Source organism: Plectropomus leopardus, chromosome 10, assembly GCF_026936395.1.
Source record: "Plectropomus leopardus strain MGB_pleo_1.0 chromosome 10, ASM2693639v1, whole genome shotgun sequence".
Classification (NCBI taxonomy): Eukaryota; Metazoa; Chordata; class Actinopteri; order Perciformes; family Serranidae; genus Plectropomus; species Plectropomus leopardus.
Genome location: NC_142185.1, coordinates 27,151,507 through 27,164,131, shown reverse-complemented (window position 1 = coordinate 27,164,131; position 12,625 = coordinate 27,151,507). Strand labels below are relative to the sequence as shown.

Genomic DNA, 12,625 nt, shown 5'->3' with positions numbered 1-12,625 from the left:
TCTGACCTTTAGATTGACGCCTCTTTTTAGCCAAAAGGCGCTTCCATGCCCGCCCCTTAGCCTGAAATAGCAGGTTCCCACTTTCTGCGTCACTTTACAGAGCTGATCAGTAGCCAGTGATTGGCCTGCAATTTTGACATTGGCCTACTATTTCAAGTATTTGTCCATTAGCTGCTCTGTTAAGACCAGTGTTGGGACTAACACGTTACTTAGTAACGCGTTACTTAGTTACTTAGTAACGCGTTACTGTAACTACGTTACTTTTACGGTAACGATTACAGTAACTAATTACTTTGTCAAAATCAGTAACGCGTTTATCGTTACTGCGATTTAAACAGGCTCGTTACCCGTTACTTCACGTGCATAACTCAGGAATATAGTTTCCGTGGTGGACGTGACGCGGACGTCACGTGACACGGCGACGTCACGTCCGCGTCAATAAATAAAAACAACAATGGCGGCAGTCCAGGCGTGGGATTTCTTACGTGGAAATATGGACATTATTTTTCCTTTGTTACGGCGAAAGACGAGAGGAATATTGTGGTGACCTGCAATCTGTGCGTAGGTTTGAAAACACTATCCTCATCAAAGACCAGCAGCTCGAATCTGCTGAAACATTTTTAGCATTTTTAACATTTTTAGTTTAGGAAACAACAAGCGTCCACCACGCTGGTTGAAAAAGACCCTGAAGGTAACACAGGCGATGCTGCTGTTGTTAACGCTAGAGAAGAAGCCAAAAAAAAGTTACTTTCCCTAGTAACTAGTTACCTTGGATGTAACGAGTAACTTAAAGTAACTGAGTTACTTTTGAAAGAAGTAACTAGTAACTGTAACTAAGTTACTAATTTAAAGTAACTTGCCCAACACTGGTTAAGACTTCATTCAACACTTTCTTATCATTTATCCATTTAAAAAAAAAAAAAACAACTAAATACTAAAGTCTTAGATAAAGACTGTTTGTCCATTTATCCATTACTTTTTAGCTTTTCGTCATTTATATAGTATTTTTTATGCTTGTTAACTATTTTAACTGTCTATTCATTACTGTTTACAACATATTTTAACAACTTATTCATCACTTTTGGCTTTTTTCACCATTTATCACAACTCTGCTTTTAACATTAACTATTTTAGGTCTATCTATTGTCTGTTGTTATTCTGTACTTTAACAGCTCATACTATAAGCTTACTGTTTCAGAAAGTTATAAAAATACTTTTAGTAAAGTATTATTAGAATGTGTATGTTTATATATTTTCATTAATCCATTATTTTTTATCTGCTTAAACTTGCTAACTCTCTCTAATTCATTTCCACGCACTCTCAATGGCAATATAATGCACAACAGTCAAGTGGGCTACCCCTGGTTGGGAATCCCTCATCTACATCAGGGTGATTTCATTAAAGCTTTATCTTTATTTAATTCAATGAACACTGCATTTTTTTCTGTATTTCTTTCATCAGAAGTCAAGCATTTGAGGAATATTTATTTAATTCACTATATTAAGGCTAATTCAGAAATGTACACTTGGTTGAATGTTTCAGAAAGGTACAATTTCACAGAGGATTTTTTCCCCACTGGAGACCTGTAGTTCTCTTTGCCCAAGGCGTTAACAAAAGTACAACTATTGAAAGGTCTTTAAATAGACTCTCTAAAACTGTCGAAGCCTTCTTTGGCCTTTTACGCAATAATACGTCTACACACAGAGACCATTTCAGCTTGAGGCTACGTCCTACACTTGAAGTGCTACCTTGTAGAGCAGGAAAGAAACATGATTTCTTTATGAGAGCTTACCGAGAAGGAAAGACTTTCAGACGTGAGTAGACAGAAAACAAGGCAAGGTGATGTTTATTGAAGAATTCATGACAGTGTCTTTGTTTTTGTGTAGCCCTCATGTTGACAGAAAAACAATCCATCTGTTATTGAATGGCTTTCCTTACAACACAGTGATACAAGCACTATTTAGTAGTCAGGACTCGGAGCACCTGATGCAAAATAAAGACCCTCTGCTGACCACAAGGAAGTGCTTAATATAAGATATTGACAAAATGGTCTCATATCTCCGATTAATGGAGAATAAAAGCCATTTATTTTTGGCACAAAGCAATAAGACGTGAAGTCGTGAGTAAACAAGTCTACCAATGGTCTATATTTTGAAGTGTCAAGTTTTTACCGTCAATATTTGGTATCCTTTCAAGCTTTTGTCTTGGTACAAACCTAAAGAAAGCTGAAAAGGTAACTAACTAACATATAATACATCACAGCAGTTTGAATTCATTCATTTTTTTTTCATTCATTCATTTTTGAAAAGCAACCACATCTTTGGTTCAAAGGTCAATTTATATGATGCACAAATACTGTACATGAGCAAAATACAAGCAAAAAGAGGCAGGAGTGCTGTGTAGGACTGTATCCTCCCAACACGTTCTCGACCCAACTCGCCAAATATCGCTGCTTTGTCCGTGGATTTTTACGTTTACGTATGATGCACTAGGTATTCCATTTGCTGTTAATGTTCCATTTTCACAGGAAATCTGCAGTTTCAACTCGTTTGATGCATACAGTGTTTCTCAAAATGGACTGACAAGGTCTATAAACATCTCCTATTTGCGTTTATTTAATACACATGGTTAACTTTAGAAAAAAAACATCATGGTTTGGCTCAACATTCATACAGGAAGCAAACAGCAATCTCCCGGATGAAAGACCAGGGTTTGTTGGACCCATCCACCTCCCACTTGCAACTTAATCGAAAATGTAATAAAATTCAATAACGTAATCAAATATCCCAACTGATATTGTAATAACATTACAAAAGAACTTTATCGTAAACTACATCACATATCGGACCCTAAACTAAGACACATATTAAGCTATATTGGTGTAATGACCTGTCGCCATCACTAGATCTTTACATAACAGTAAATAGTAAACGCATTTTAACAATACAATCACACTCTCCTCTATCACTTCCTGCTTGCTGTCACCCTCCAAAACTATTATTTTATTCATATTTATTAGGTTTTTATTTGGGTGTGTAAACTCACCTTAACTAATAGGGATCAATTAGGGACTGTAATTTAATAGCAACATATCACTTGCCATCTCTTGTAACTTTCAAATTCTACCCAAAGCCGAGAGTTAACATCTCCAAGACAAATAGAAATAAGTGTTTGATGTTAATGTTTTCACTACGCTAACATGCCACTAACTGTATTAATTTTTGTACTTCCACACTTTACATTTCCGGGGGAAAAAAGACTACCTTATTTGTTAGTTATTATAACGTCAATTTTGAAAAAAATGTACCTACGATATATGTAATACTGTAAGGTATTAGACGACATTATTGATAAGAAGGTTATTACAATATCAGTCAGGACATTTAATGACAGTATTGGTCAAGATATGGTACATAATTGGGGTTCATTAAGTTCGGTCAGGTTACGACCAAATTGTAATGTATTGTCAGGAAATTATTCATTAAATAACGTTGTTACCGGTGGTGTTATTTCATAATGTTGCAAAAGGTGCCTTTGTGCATTGGTATCTCACATAGGCGCTATGTCAACAACTGCTGCCGCCCGTTGCATACTGAACCGCTGCGAAAGGTGCCCTTTTGCGTCTGTATCTAACACCAACATCACTGACAACACAGCAGTATTTGACGAGTTCAAAATGAGAACGGGCTGATCCTTCGACAGATTTCTAAATGAATCTTTTGATATGTTTCACTTTCTAAACTGTTGAGAGTCCCTGCTATTCAGAGGTGACAATATCAGCATTATTTATGAGAAGTTTGGTGCAAACCTCTATGTCCCCTCAACTACCACAGAGCATTTCACCATGACAGGGAACGCAAGGGCGGATTTATCAAACTTATGTGAAAAACTGCAGCTCCTTAGCAAAAGGTAGCAAGTGCTCTGGGTGTATGCAAACACACAGAATTGCTTAACGTATTGCATTGTATGTCAAACGATATGTCTGCCTGGACTAAAGTTTAAGAGTAAAAACTTGAGACGGACACAAATTTGTCACCTCAACGTGCCACCAAGGACAAGCATGCCGGTAGACACAGTTAGTAAGTACTTTTCTCATGATAGACATCACCTTGATTTTAATGTAACAGCGTTTTATGAAAGCGAAGTCAAGCCCAGGACTGTTTTGCTTTCAATCAGAACTGGCAATGGTGAGTCAGACACGGAGGTGGGATAAAACAAAACTGAGGAGACAGCCAGGGACACTCTCTGTACTCATTTGAACTGTCTGCCCTTACAGTCAGACAGTTCACTGCACAGATTGTATGCGAATGTGTGTGTGTGTGCGTACATATACTGTATATATTTGTATCAGGAGAGAGACTCTTCCACACTCAAAAGGAAACTGAATTAATTTCTTTTTCAGCCTCCCTACTCACCTAAACACTTGAGTTCCACTGCAAACATCAAATTGCAATGCAGCTGCAGATATGTGTTGTCTTAAAATCTTGAGCCAAACAACTCAAGCTGTTTGTCAACTCACCTTCAGAGACTACAGGAAGTGAGGGTGCTGCTAGTTTTGTCAAACCACCGGCTGACAAAAACAAAAAGTGTCACACAGACTTTAAGAACAGAAGCATGTGATGTACATTCGGATCACTCCTCTACCTCTTGTCTGTTTTTCTGTGCCTCCTGGGGCGCCTGAACTCGCGGTGTTAACAAGAGGCGACACAGCGGTCAGTCACACAGGAAACTGAGACTGCAGACGACCTCACATCCTGCCTGATCTTTGGAAGAAACACTTCCTCCTTAGTAGCAGCAAGTGCACGTACTAAAGATGTCTCACGTGAAGGCAGCGGTGCGGTGCTGACGGATGAGCTGCCATGTATGGCTGCAGAAACTTAAAGCCTAATATGGCAGCTCAGATGTTGTGAAAAACAGAAATGATATCACAGTGATCTTTGGAGGGAAATTACATTCACAAAATTCAAGTGAAGACGAGGAAATGACAAAGTAATATGATCACCGAGGCAGAGTTTCCATCACAAACAACAAAAACAATGAACGCAAAGATCATACACACTGGTAATGGCTGTAAGTTAAACCTGGATTGTTTGCCAACTTTAACGCTTTTGCGGTGCTACTCAGACTGATAGTAAATGCATCAAGGCAGTGCTCAGAAAGATTTGCAGAGGCAGACACATTCTCACTTGTGTCAATCTAAAAAAAAAAAAAAATCCCCCCTGCGATTACTAAAAGATTTGAAAAAGGGAAGGATCTCACCTTCAAACTGGCAGTGAAAGAGACGAGACAGATCAGCAGCTTTGATGGAACAGTCTGTTTGCTAATATCACTGAAACCATCCTCCCACTGCTCTATTATATGCTGACAAATACCACGTAGATATTTCCCATACAGTCTCAAGTCCAGACATCACACATTTACAAAAACCCTGCTGCTCTTGTGCAGCAGTTCAACAATAGCTGTGGAGCTCAGCAGCCTTCCACTGAAGCAGTCTCCATTTGTTCACTTCAGTCTCTGCCCACAGCAGCCAGCCCCCTGGTTGCCATCAGGGCTTCTTGGCTGCAGTTTTGGCTTTCCCGTTGGGTCCTGTTTTGATCTGGGTCATCTCCACATCTGTCAGGGCGTCAGGGGGAAGGCATGAGCGCATGCGTTCAATGGTCTTCTGGTAAGCTGCCCTCTCCTGCTCCAGAGAGCGGATCATGTGCTTCATTTTGCTCTCCCGAGAAAGGAAGTTCTCCACGCTCGTCTCTAGTGACTGAATCTTCTGCCGTGCAGCCTGGAGGACGCAGACATTGCACCTCGGTAAATACAGGGGTGCAATACAAAGACAAACACGGGGACAGGGTGCAAAAAGCAACACAATCTGACAACACTAAAAGTCATCACTTGTATGACTTTGTAGCAGAAAAAAAGCACAAAATCTCAACAAAAATGCAACCAAATATGTCAATCACACATTTTCAGGCAATTCACTTTAAATGTGGTAACAGCCACAAGTCTAAGAGTCCACTAATCTTTCTTTGTCACATCAGACATGAGAGCAGCTTTTTGACCTTCATTAACATGAGGACCATCAGGTGTGCCTTCACCAGTCCGCTGAACAGATTCACAAACTACTTATGAAAATGTTAAGAGCATTTGGAGAACATACAGTGTTCAGTCTCTTTGTCTTGCTGTCATTTTCGCTGAGTTTTTTAACTTGTGTTTTAGTGCCACCTATGGGCAGCCTGAGGCACAGCAGTGAAATCAGAGTGGATCTCTTAATAAAGCTCACCAATCCATCAAAAGAAGGTATAATAAACTCACCAATAGCTTAAATACCTCCCACAATTACCCATTAATCCCCTCAGCAATCACGTATTTTAATAATACGTGTATTTACACATTATATACCAAGCCTTTGGTGTTTTTTTCCCAGGCTCATTCTCACTGATGTGGATGAAAGGCAGTGGTGGACGAAGTACCTGAATGCCACATTTGAGTAAAAGCACAGATATCCTACCAGAAAATATTTTTGGTGGGAGTTAAAGTCACTTATTAGAATCTCACATGAAGCCTGGCCTTGACAAATCGATACTTGACCGCATCTTTTTGTGCACTTGCCCACATGTGATTGAACAATCTAACTGACTTAACTACGACCACTGATGTTTTGGACATAGAAATACATAGATAATGCAATAAAATTGGGGGAAAATACTTTTACTCCAATACATAGAAATGTAGGGGAGTAACAGTAAAAGTTCACAAAAATTTTAAGACTTAAGTAAAGTACAGAAACTCTCAAAAATACTTAAGTATTATAACAAAGTATTGTTACTTTGTTGCAATACTCTGCTGATTAAAAAGTACCTAGTAAGGAGTATAATTATTTTTCTCCAAACCTGAAGTTTTTCCAGCAGGTCCATGTTCTGCTTCTTCAACTGCACATTCGTCTTTTCTAGTTTGTCGAGTCGCTCAGAATCATCAGGCAGCGGCCCGGCATCCAAAATCTCGTCCTGCAGGACGTGATACTCCACCTCGTACGCGTGCAGCTGTTTGGAGATGTCCATCTCCATCACCTGCAAAAAAATGGATTATAAAGTGAGTCACATGCCAACAACTGACAGGTCATTAGAGTATATTCATACTGATATAAGTAACAGCAGTCAGAGTGCATTCATACTAAATCAAGTGTGCAGCTATTAGCTTAGAGTTGGGTTGATTTCCAGTTGTGCTGGTCCAGTGTACAAGCCTTAACTGGTTTAACTGGTCATTATTGTGCTCTGGCAAATTAAAACGTAGACTACGTAAACAGCTTGTGCTCATGAGGTCACAGCGCTAAGTATAACTTCCATTATGGACTATTTGGCGGGGGGTGGAGGATGGAGGCCAATTATCGAACGCCCATTTCTCCATTTTAACTACTGAGTGTTTGTTTTTGGTAAGTTTGTTAATGTTTGCTTGAAAGATTTGTCGAATTCTTTTTGATTATCATCACTGGAGCTTCTTTAACCTCTTGACAGAGTGTGATAAGAAACTTTAGATGAAATTACCCAATAATTTGCAAAAAAAAATTGGAAGAGGTACCTTAAAATTAATTTAAAAAAAGAAAAAAGTTAAACAATAACAACACCCAAAAAATAATTTTAAAAAATAATTTAAAACAAATAATTGTTATAATTATAAATACAGTTTTTGGGATATTTTTACATAGCTTTAAAAAAATTTTTTTTTCAAAATAAATATGTACTTGCAGTCTGCTTGTTGCCTTTCTCCCATATTTTCGAAAGAAATCGCAACCTTCATAGCTCAGAGTTCAGAGGGTTAAATATTCGTGAAGACATTTTACTGCAGCACAAGAAAAGTGACGTTGCTCTGGGTTTCAAAGGGTTAAGGCCTCAAAAGACACACAGGCCTACTCACAAACAAAGCAAGGGCTGTCCTTTGCAGGATAATTACACACGGGTGTTAATACAAACTTTATTTTAATTTCTTTTACTTGTGTTAATATTTAATAACAGAAAGTGACTTAAAGCGTATAACTTGTTCCTGTGGACGGCGGGTGTGTTTTGGTCTTATCGCCAGTTACGTGATTGATCACCACAACCTGAAATCATGTTGTGTCTCTTCAAAAGTTGATTCTGTTTTAACTTTTTGCTTCAGGCTGCTACGTTGGAATCACTTCCAACCCCACTGCCACAGCCCAGATGAACAACAACACAACACAGCCGCAACACTTGATTAGGTGTGAAAGGTCCAGCAAAAAAAAATTGAGAGTTTAAACGATTAGTCAGTACTTTCAGAGAATTGCATCTTCATTAGGAACTAATGGGCCACACACCAGCTGGGGAAAGTATTGAGAGACTCACTAAGACAATGTTGGTTTTAGCATTTTCACGGGATTGGGTAACACAACAAAAACAAAAATTATCGCCAACCTTAGTCCAATAAATATTAATTAGCTGAATAATATTTGCAAAATTTACTCACAGTCAAATCCTAAAAAAGGACAGTCAGAAAGTAGACTAATACAAATAGATGGGTTGAAATGGGATTGAAAATCTGGTTTCATGACTATAGCTAGACACATACAGAAACAGCAGTTTTACCAGCAGCTGTAACACATATATCACACTGCACACAACAAAAACAAGTCTTCCTCTATATACTGTTAATATTTTTTCTGTGTAGTTTTGATAAGTTCTCCTCATCTAATAATTTATTCAAACATGCAATCTCATGAGATTGTGGTACATACAAATACTGGATCTTTACCAGCATGACACATGATGGTGGCAGCTTACTTCTACAATAAGAGACTGTGTACAGTCATTTCACTGTAACGGCCCACTTGTACATTATCCTGCTTATTGCATGACTACTTACAAAAGAAATTTATCATTTTATATTTATATTGATTTATGAATCATATTGAAGCTGCCGCTAAGCTTCTTATCAGAACCATGTCCGTAGCAATGGTCTTATAACAGACCGCAGAATGTCGTAATTGACCAATCAAAAACTAGTATTCAGCAAAGTAGGGTAATAAAGCTGGGGTTAAGTGGCCACTTCAAGAAGGTTTATCGTCATTTCAAAACATGAGGTACATGAGAGGGAACAAGGTCCCGGTACACGAAGGGTCTCTGGTGTGTGGCAGAGTTTGAATACGTACTTGTTTGCAAATATTACGTTTACAGGCATAAATGTGCTTAATTATCCAGAAATCTGTGACTTTCATCTATTTACCTTTGCAATGGTGTGCTCCATCTGTGTCTGGGTGAGTGCGGGAAGTGTAGTTTTCAGATAGTCCACAATGCTCTCAAAGCTGTCACACTCCACTATCTCCCCTTCATGGCTGCTCAGCAGACAGAGGGCCACTTTAAAGATCACCCCGGTCCCTTGGACAAAAACAAAATCTAAAGAGAAACAAACACAGCAGTAAAGAATGTCATTAAAACAATGTTTTAACAAACTCTCTAACCAGAGAGCTGCAATTATTACGATGCCATCAAATGTCTTTTGAAAATTGTGCTGATAAGCTTGAGCAAACACAGGGGCCGCTATTCTAAAAATATACCGAAGATGCGGGAGACAAAGTTGAGGGGGAACTGGGAGGCAAAGAGAGTGAGGAACCACGGTGCTGCGTAAAGGCTGGGGCAGATCTCGTGCTCCTCAAAGTGATTGTACAAGTCGCGGTGGTAGTCGTGTAACAGTCTGGAGAGCTGGTACATCTGAACCTGGGACAACACAGACACACAGAGCGCATGGGCATAAACAGATAATAATCACACAGGAGAAAACATGCTGTGCTAGAACAAACTGGTCTATCTGGATCTGCAGGGGGCACAGTACCACAGAGAAATTATTAGCTGGCAAATGAACATTTACCCAAGCAAGGAGCTCCTTCAGTGGTGTTGTAGAGACTTGCTCAGACACGCATCAAGGCCAAGCATTTAACGAGCTGTGCTTAACTCTCCTAACAATGTATCACAGTGACAAGAGCACCGGTGCCACGCACAGCAGACAGAAAAGAGAAGCAGAAGTCAGCTCGGGCTAAAATTAGACTGTTATCAGTCTTACAGTTTCCTGTCCGTTACAAAGAAGACGAGTTATACCTTTACCTCCTCGCACCGAAGCACTGCACAGAGAAAATTCCTCTTTGTTTTGCAGCTTTTGGGTAAAAGAGCAGAGCTGCAGCGCAGAGAAAAGCAAGAGGACACGGCTTAACTAAATGGTTACCTGATGTAGATTAAACATTACCACACCTGCTCATGCTATCACCCGGTGAGGTCAGCTGATGTTTAACAGAAGCTAACAGAGCAGGCATGCAGGTGTGGTTTCAGTAAGAGGTGGAGACACTTGACTACTGTTTGCTGTTGACTAATTGCCCTCACAAGGCCTTTTATAGCAGGTGAATGATCGCTGAGACGTAAATGTGCAAGTCCAGCATGATTGATACTCACATACTGATTCTAATAGGTCGCAAACGTACTATATGTAACCTTTTAACATTTACATTGAACCTTTGACAAACTAGAGTGACGTCACTTTTCTTGAGCAGCTGTCAGATGGCTTTACAGGTATTTTAACCTTTGAACCCTGAGCAAACTGGTGCCATTTCTATCAAAAACACAAGGGAAAAAAGGCAATGAGTAAGAAATGTTCCACAAATTTCTAGAAATTAAGAGATTTAGAAAGTTATTTAAAAAAACATGGAAAAATATCAAGGGGAAAAGAAAAAGCTAAGAAAAAACTTATAATTATCAGAATTATATATTCAAAATTATACTACAGAATTCTTGCAATTTTTAAGCACTTTTTTAGGTCATTTTTTAGACTTTATTTTTCTTTTTTAACTAATCTTAAGGATATTTTCTTGTAACTTTTACTAATTTCTTACTAACACCTGTATTCACCCTCTGAGTTCTGTTTTGCTCTGTTTTAGTGCCTGTCTCTTTGAGTCCCCCTCCTAAAAAAGCCCAGTCTATTCTGATTGGTCAGGTGTTTCCAGGTCTTTTGCATCTCAGCCTCTCTGCACCGTCACAGTAATGAGAATGCCAGTAACTGAGAAAAATCACTAATTAAAAGTGTTTCTCTGACGTTGTGCATGTAGTTACATGAGCAGTGTACGAACATCCAGGGAATGACTGTGTATAGCAACACTTTCTCCCTTCTTTTAAAAATCAACAATCAAAGTTTCTAAACACAACCCGACATGTTTGAGCAGGAATTATCCAGAATCGTGGAGAAACTGACAAGCAAGTTTATATGTTTTTCTTCAGCATGTAGCTACATGTAGCAGTGTAGTAACCAGGGAATGACTAACAGAGCATAGCATCAATTTCGCCTATCAAAAATCACAAATAAAATCTTCTAAACACCATCGGAAATGTTCTAGCAGGAATACGATCTGAAATCGTGAATATTTAACAACATCTGCAGCCAAGATGTTTTCCTTGACATTAGCATATAGTTACATGTAGCTGTGTACATGCATCCAGGAAATGACTGTGTAGAGTGACACTAGCATTGAAAATCACCAATACAGTCTACTAAACAAAACTGGACATGTGCCAGCAGGAATATGATCTGAAATCTGGGAGAAATTTATAACAATGACATTCGCAAGTGGCTTCATGTAGCAGTGTAGGCTACATAATGTAAACACTTGCAGTAGCATGCCTGGAGCAAATGACCAAATACAGATATGGAGCTGACACCTGCTTGTCTAGAAATTGTTAAACATGTTAAACACAGTATTCAGTGCAGTCTGAAGCCTGAGGTTTTTGCTCAAAATGATTACTTTTGCATGTATTTATCACATTATAAGGAAAATCATGATACATACCCTTTGATGTTCAGATTATTTTTTTCCTGCAGCACCAAATGTACAAACCTAAGAGCTGTAATTTGGCTCCAACTTGACTTTTTTCAAATTGAATGTTGGTGCAACACGTAATCATGCCTAATGCTGAACCCTAAAATTATCCTGCAGGAATTAAATGCATTGGATTCAGTAGCTAAAATGTTTGCTCATATTCTAATAACACGTTCTAGTGGTCGATGCAGCTTCTATGTACTGACCTGCAGAGAGACCATATCGGGTCTGTACTGCTGCCTGATGCCGAGGTCATACATGAGGAACTTCAACATGTCAAAGGCCTGTTCCTCACTCATGTGTAGCAGCAGCACCCCAGCCACAAAGCTGATACCCTGGCAGTAACCAACCTGTGTGGCACAAAAAAGATACACAATATGTACCACCAATGTCATGACATTCACCACACTGAGGGACATGACAGTAATGCAGTTTGGGGAAAAGGAACTAGTCAGTACCTCTGTATCCAGCAGAGAGTAGGCTTTCAGAAGGTTGTAGAGGGAAAGCTGCCCTGCGCCCAGCTGGGCTGAGAAGTACTGGTGGGTGGGGAAGGTCCGGCCTGAGCAGAGAGATAATAATAACATCTTAACATTTGTTAAATGTTCATAGTTTGTGTGAGCTTTCAGCATGATGAGAAGCCCAGTTCAGGCCAAAGTGTCACGATGAGACAAGAACGTTGCAGCAGTGTGAGCCAGCCGGTCTCAGCTCGACTCATGCTGGCTGATGGGGCCACCATCCACCCGTTTGTTTTAGTCACCAGCAGC

The 12,625-nt window shown here is 39.3% G+C and overlaps 1 protein-coding gene across 2 annotated transcripts in view; it reads right to left on the bottom strand.

The window, feature by feature from the left end:
* Window positions 1-1,820: 1,820 nt before the first annotated feature.
* tbc1d4 (TBC1 domain family, member 4) overlaps window positions 1,821-12,625 on the bottom strand; it is a 48,310-nt gene continuing 37,505 nt past the window's right edge. For both annotated transcript variants that reach the window (XM_042494100.2, XM_042494103.2), the window contains 6 exons: window positions 12,320-12,420; window positions 12,068-12,211; window positions 9,561-9,720; window positions 9,230-9,399; window positions 6,886-7,062; window positions 1,821-5,777 (listed from right to left, as the gene is read on the bottom strand). In XM_042494100.2, coding sequence (XP_042350034.2) covers window positions 5,547-5,777; window positions 6,886-7,062; window positions 9,230-9,399; window positions 9,561-9,720; window positions 12,068-12,211; window positions 12,320-12,420 — 983 coding nt within the window. In that variant the 3' untranslated portion in view covers window positions 1,821-5,546. The remainder of the gene's footprint in view (window positions 5,778-6,885; window positions 7,063-9,229; window positions 9,400-9,560; window positions 9,721-12,067; window positions 12,212-12,319; window positions 12,421-12,625) is intronic.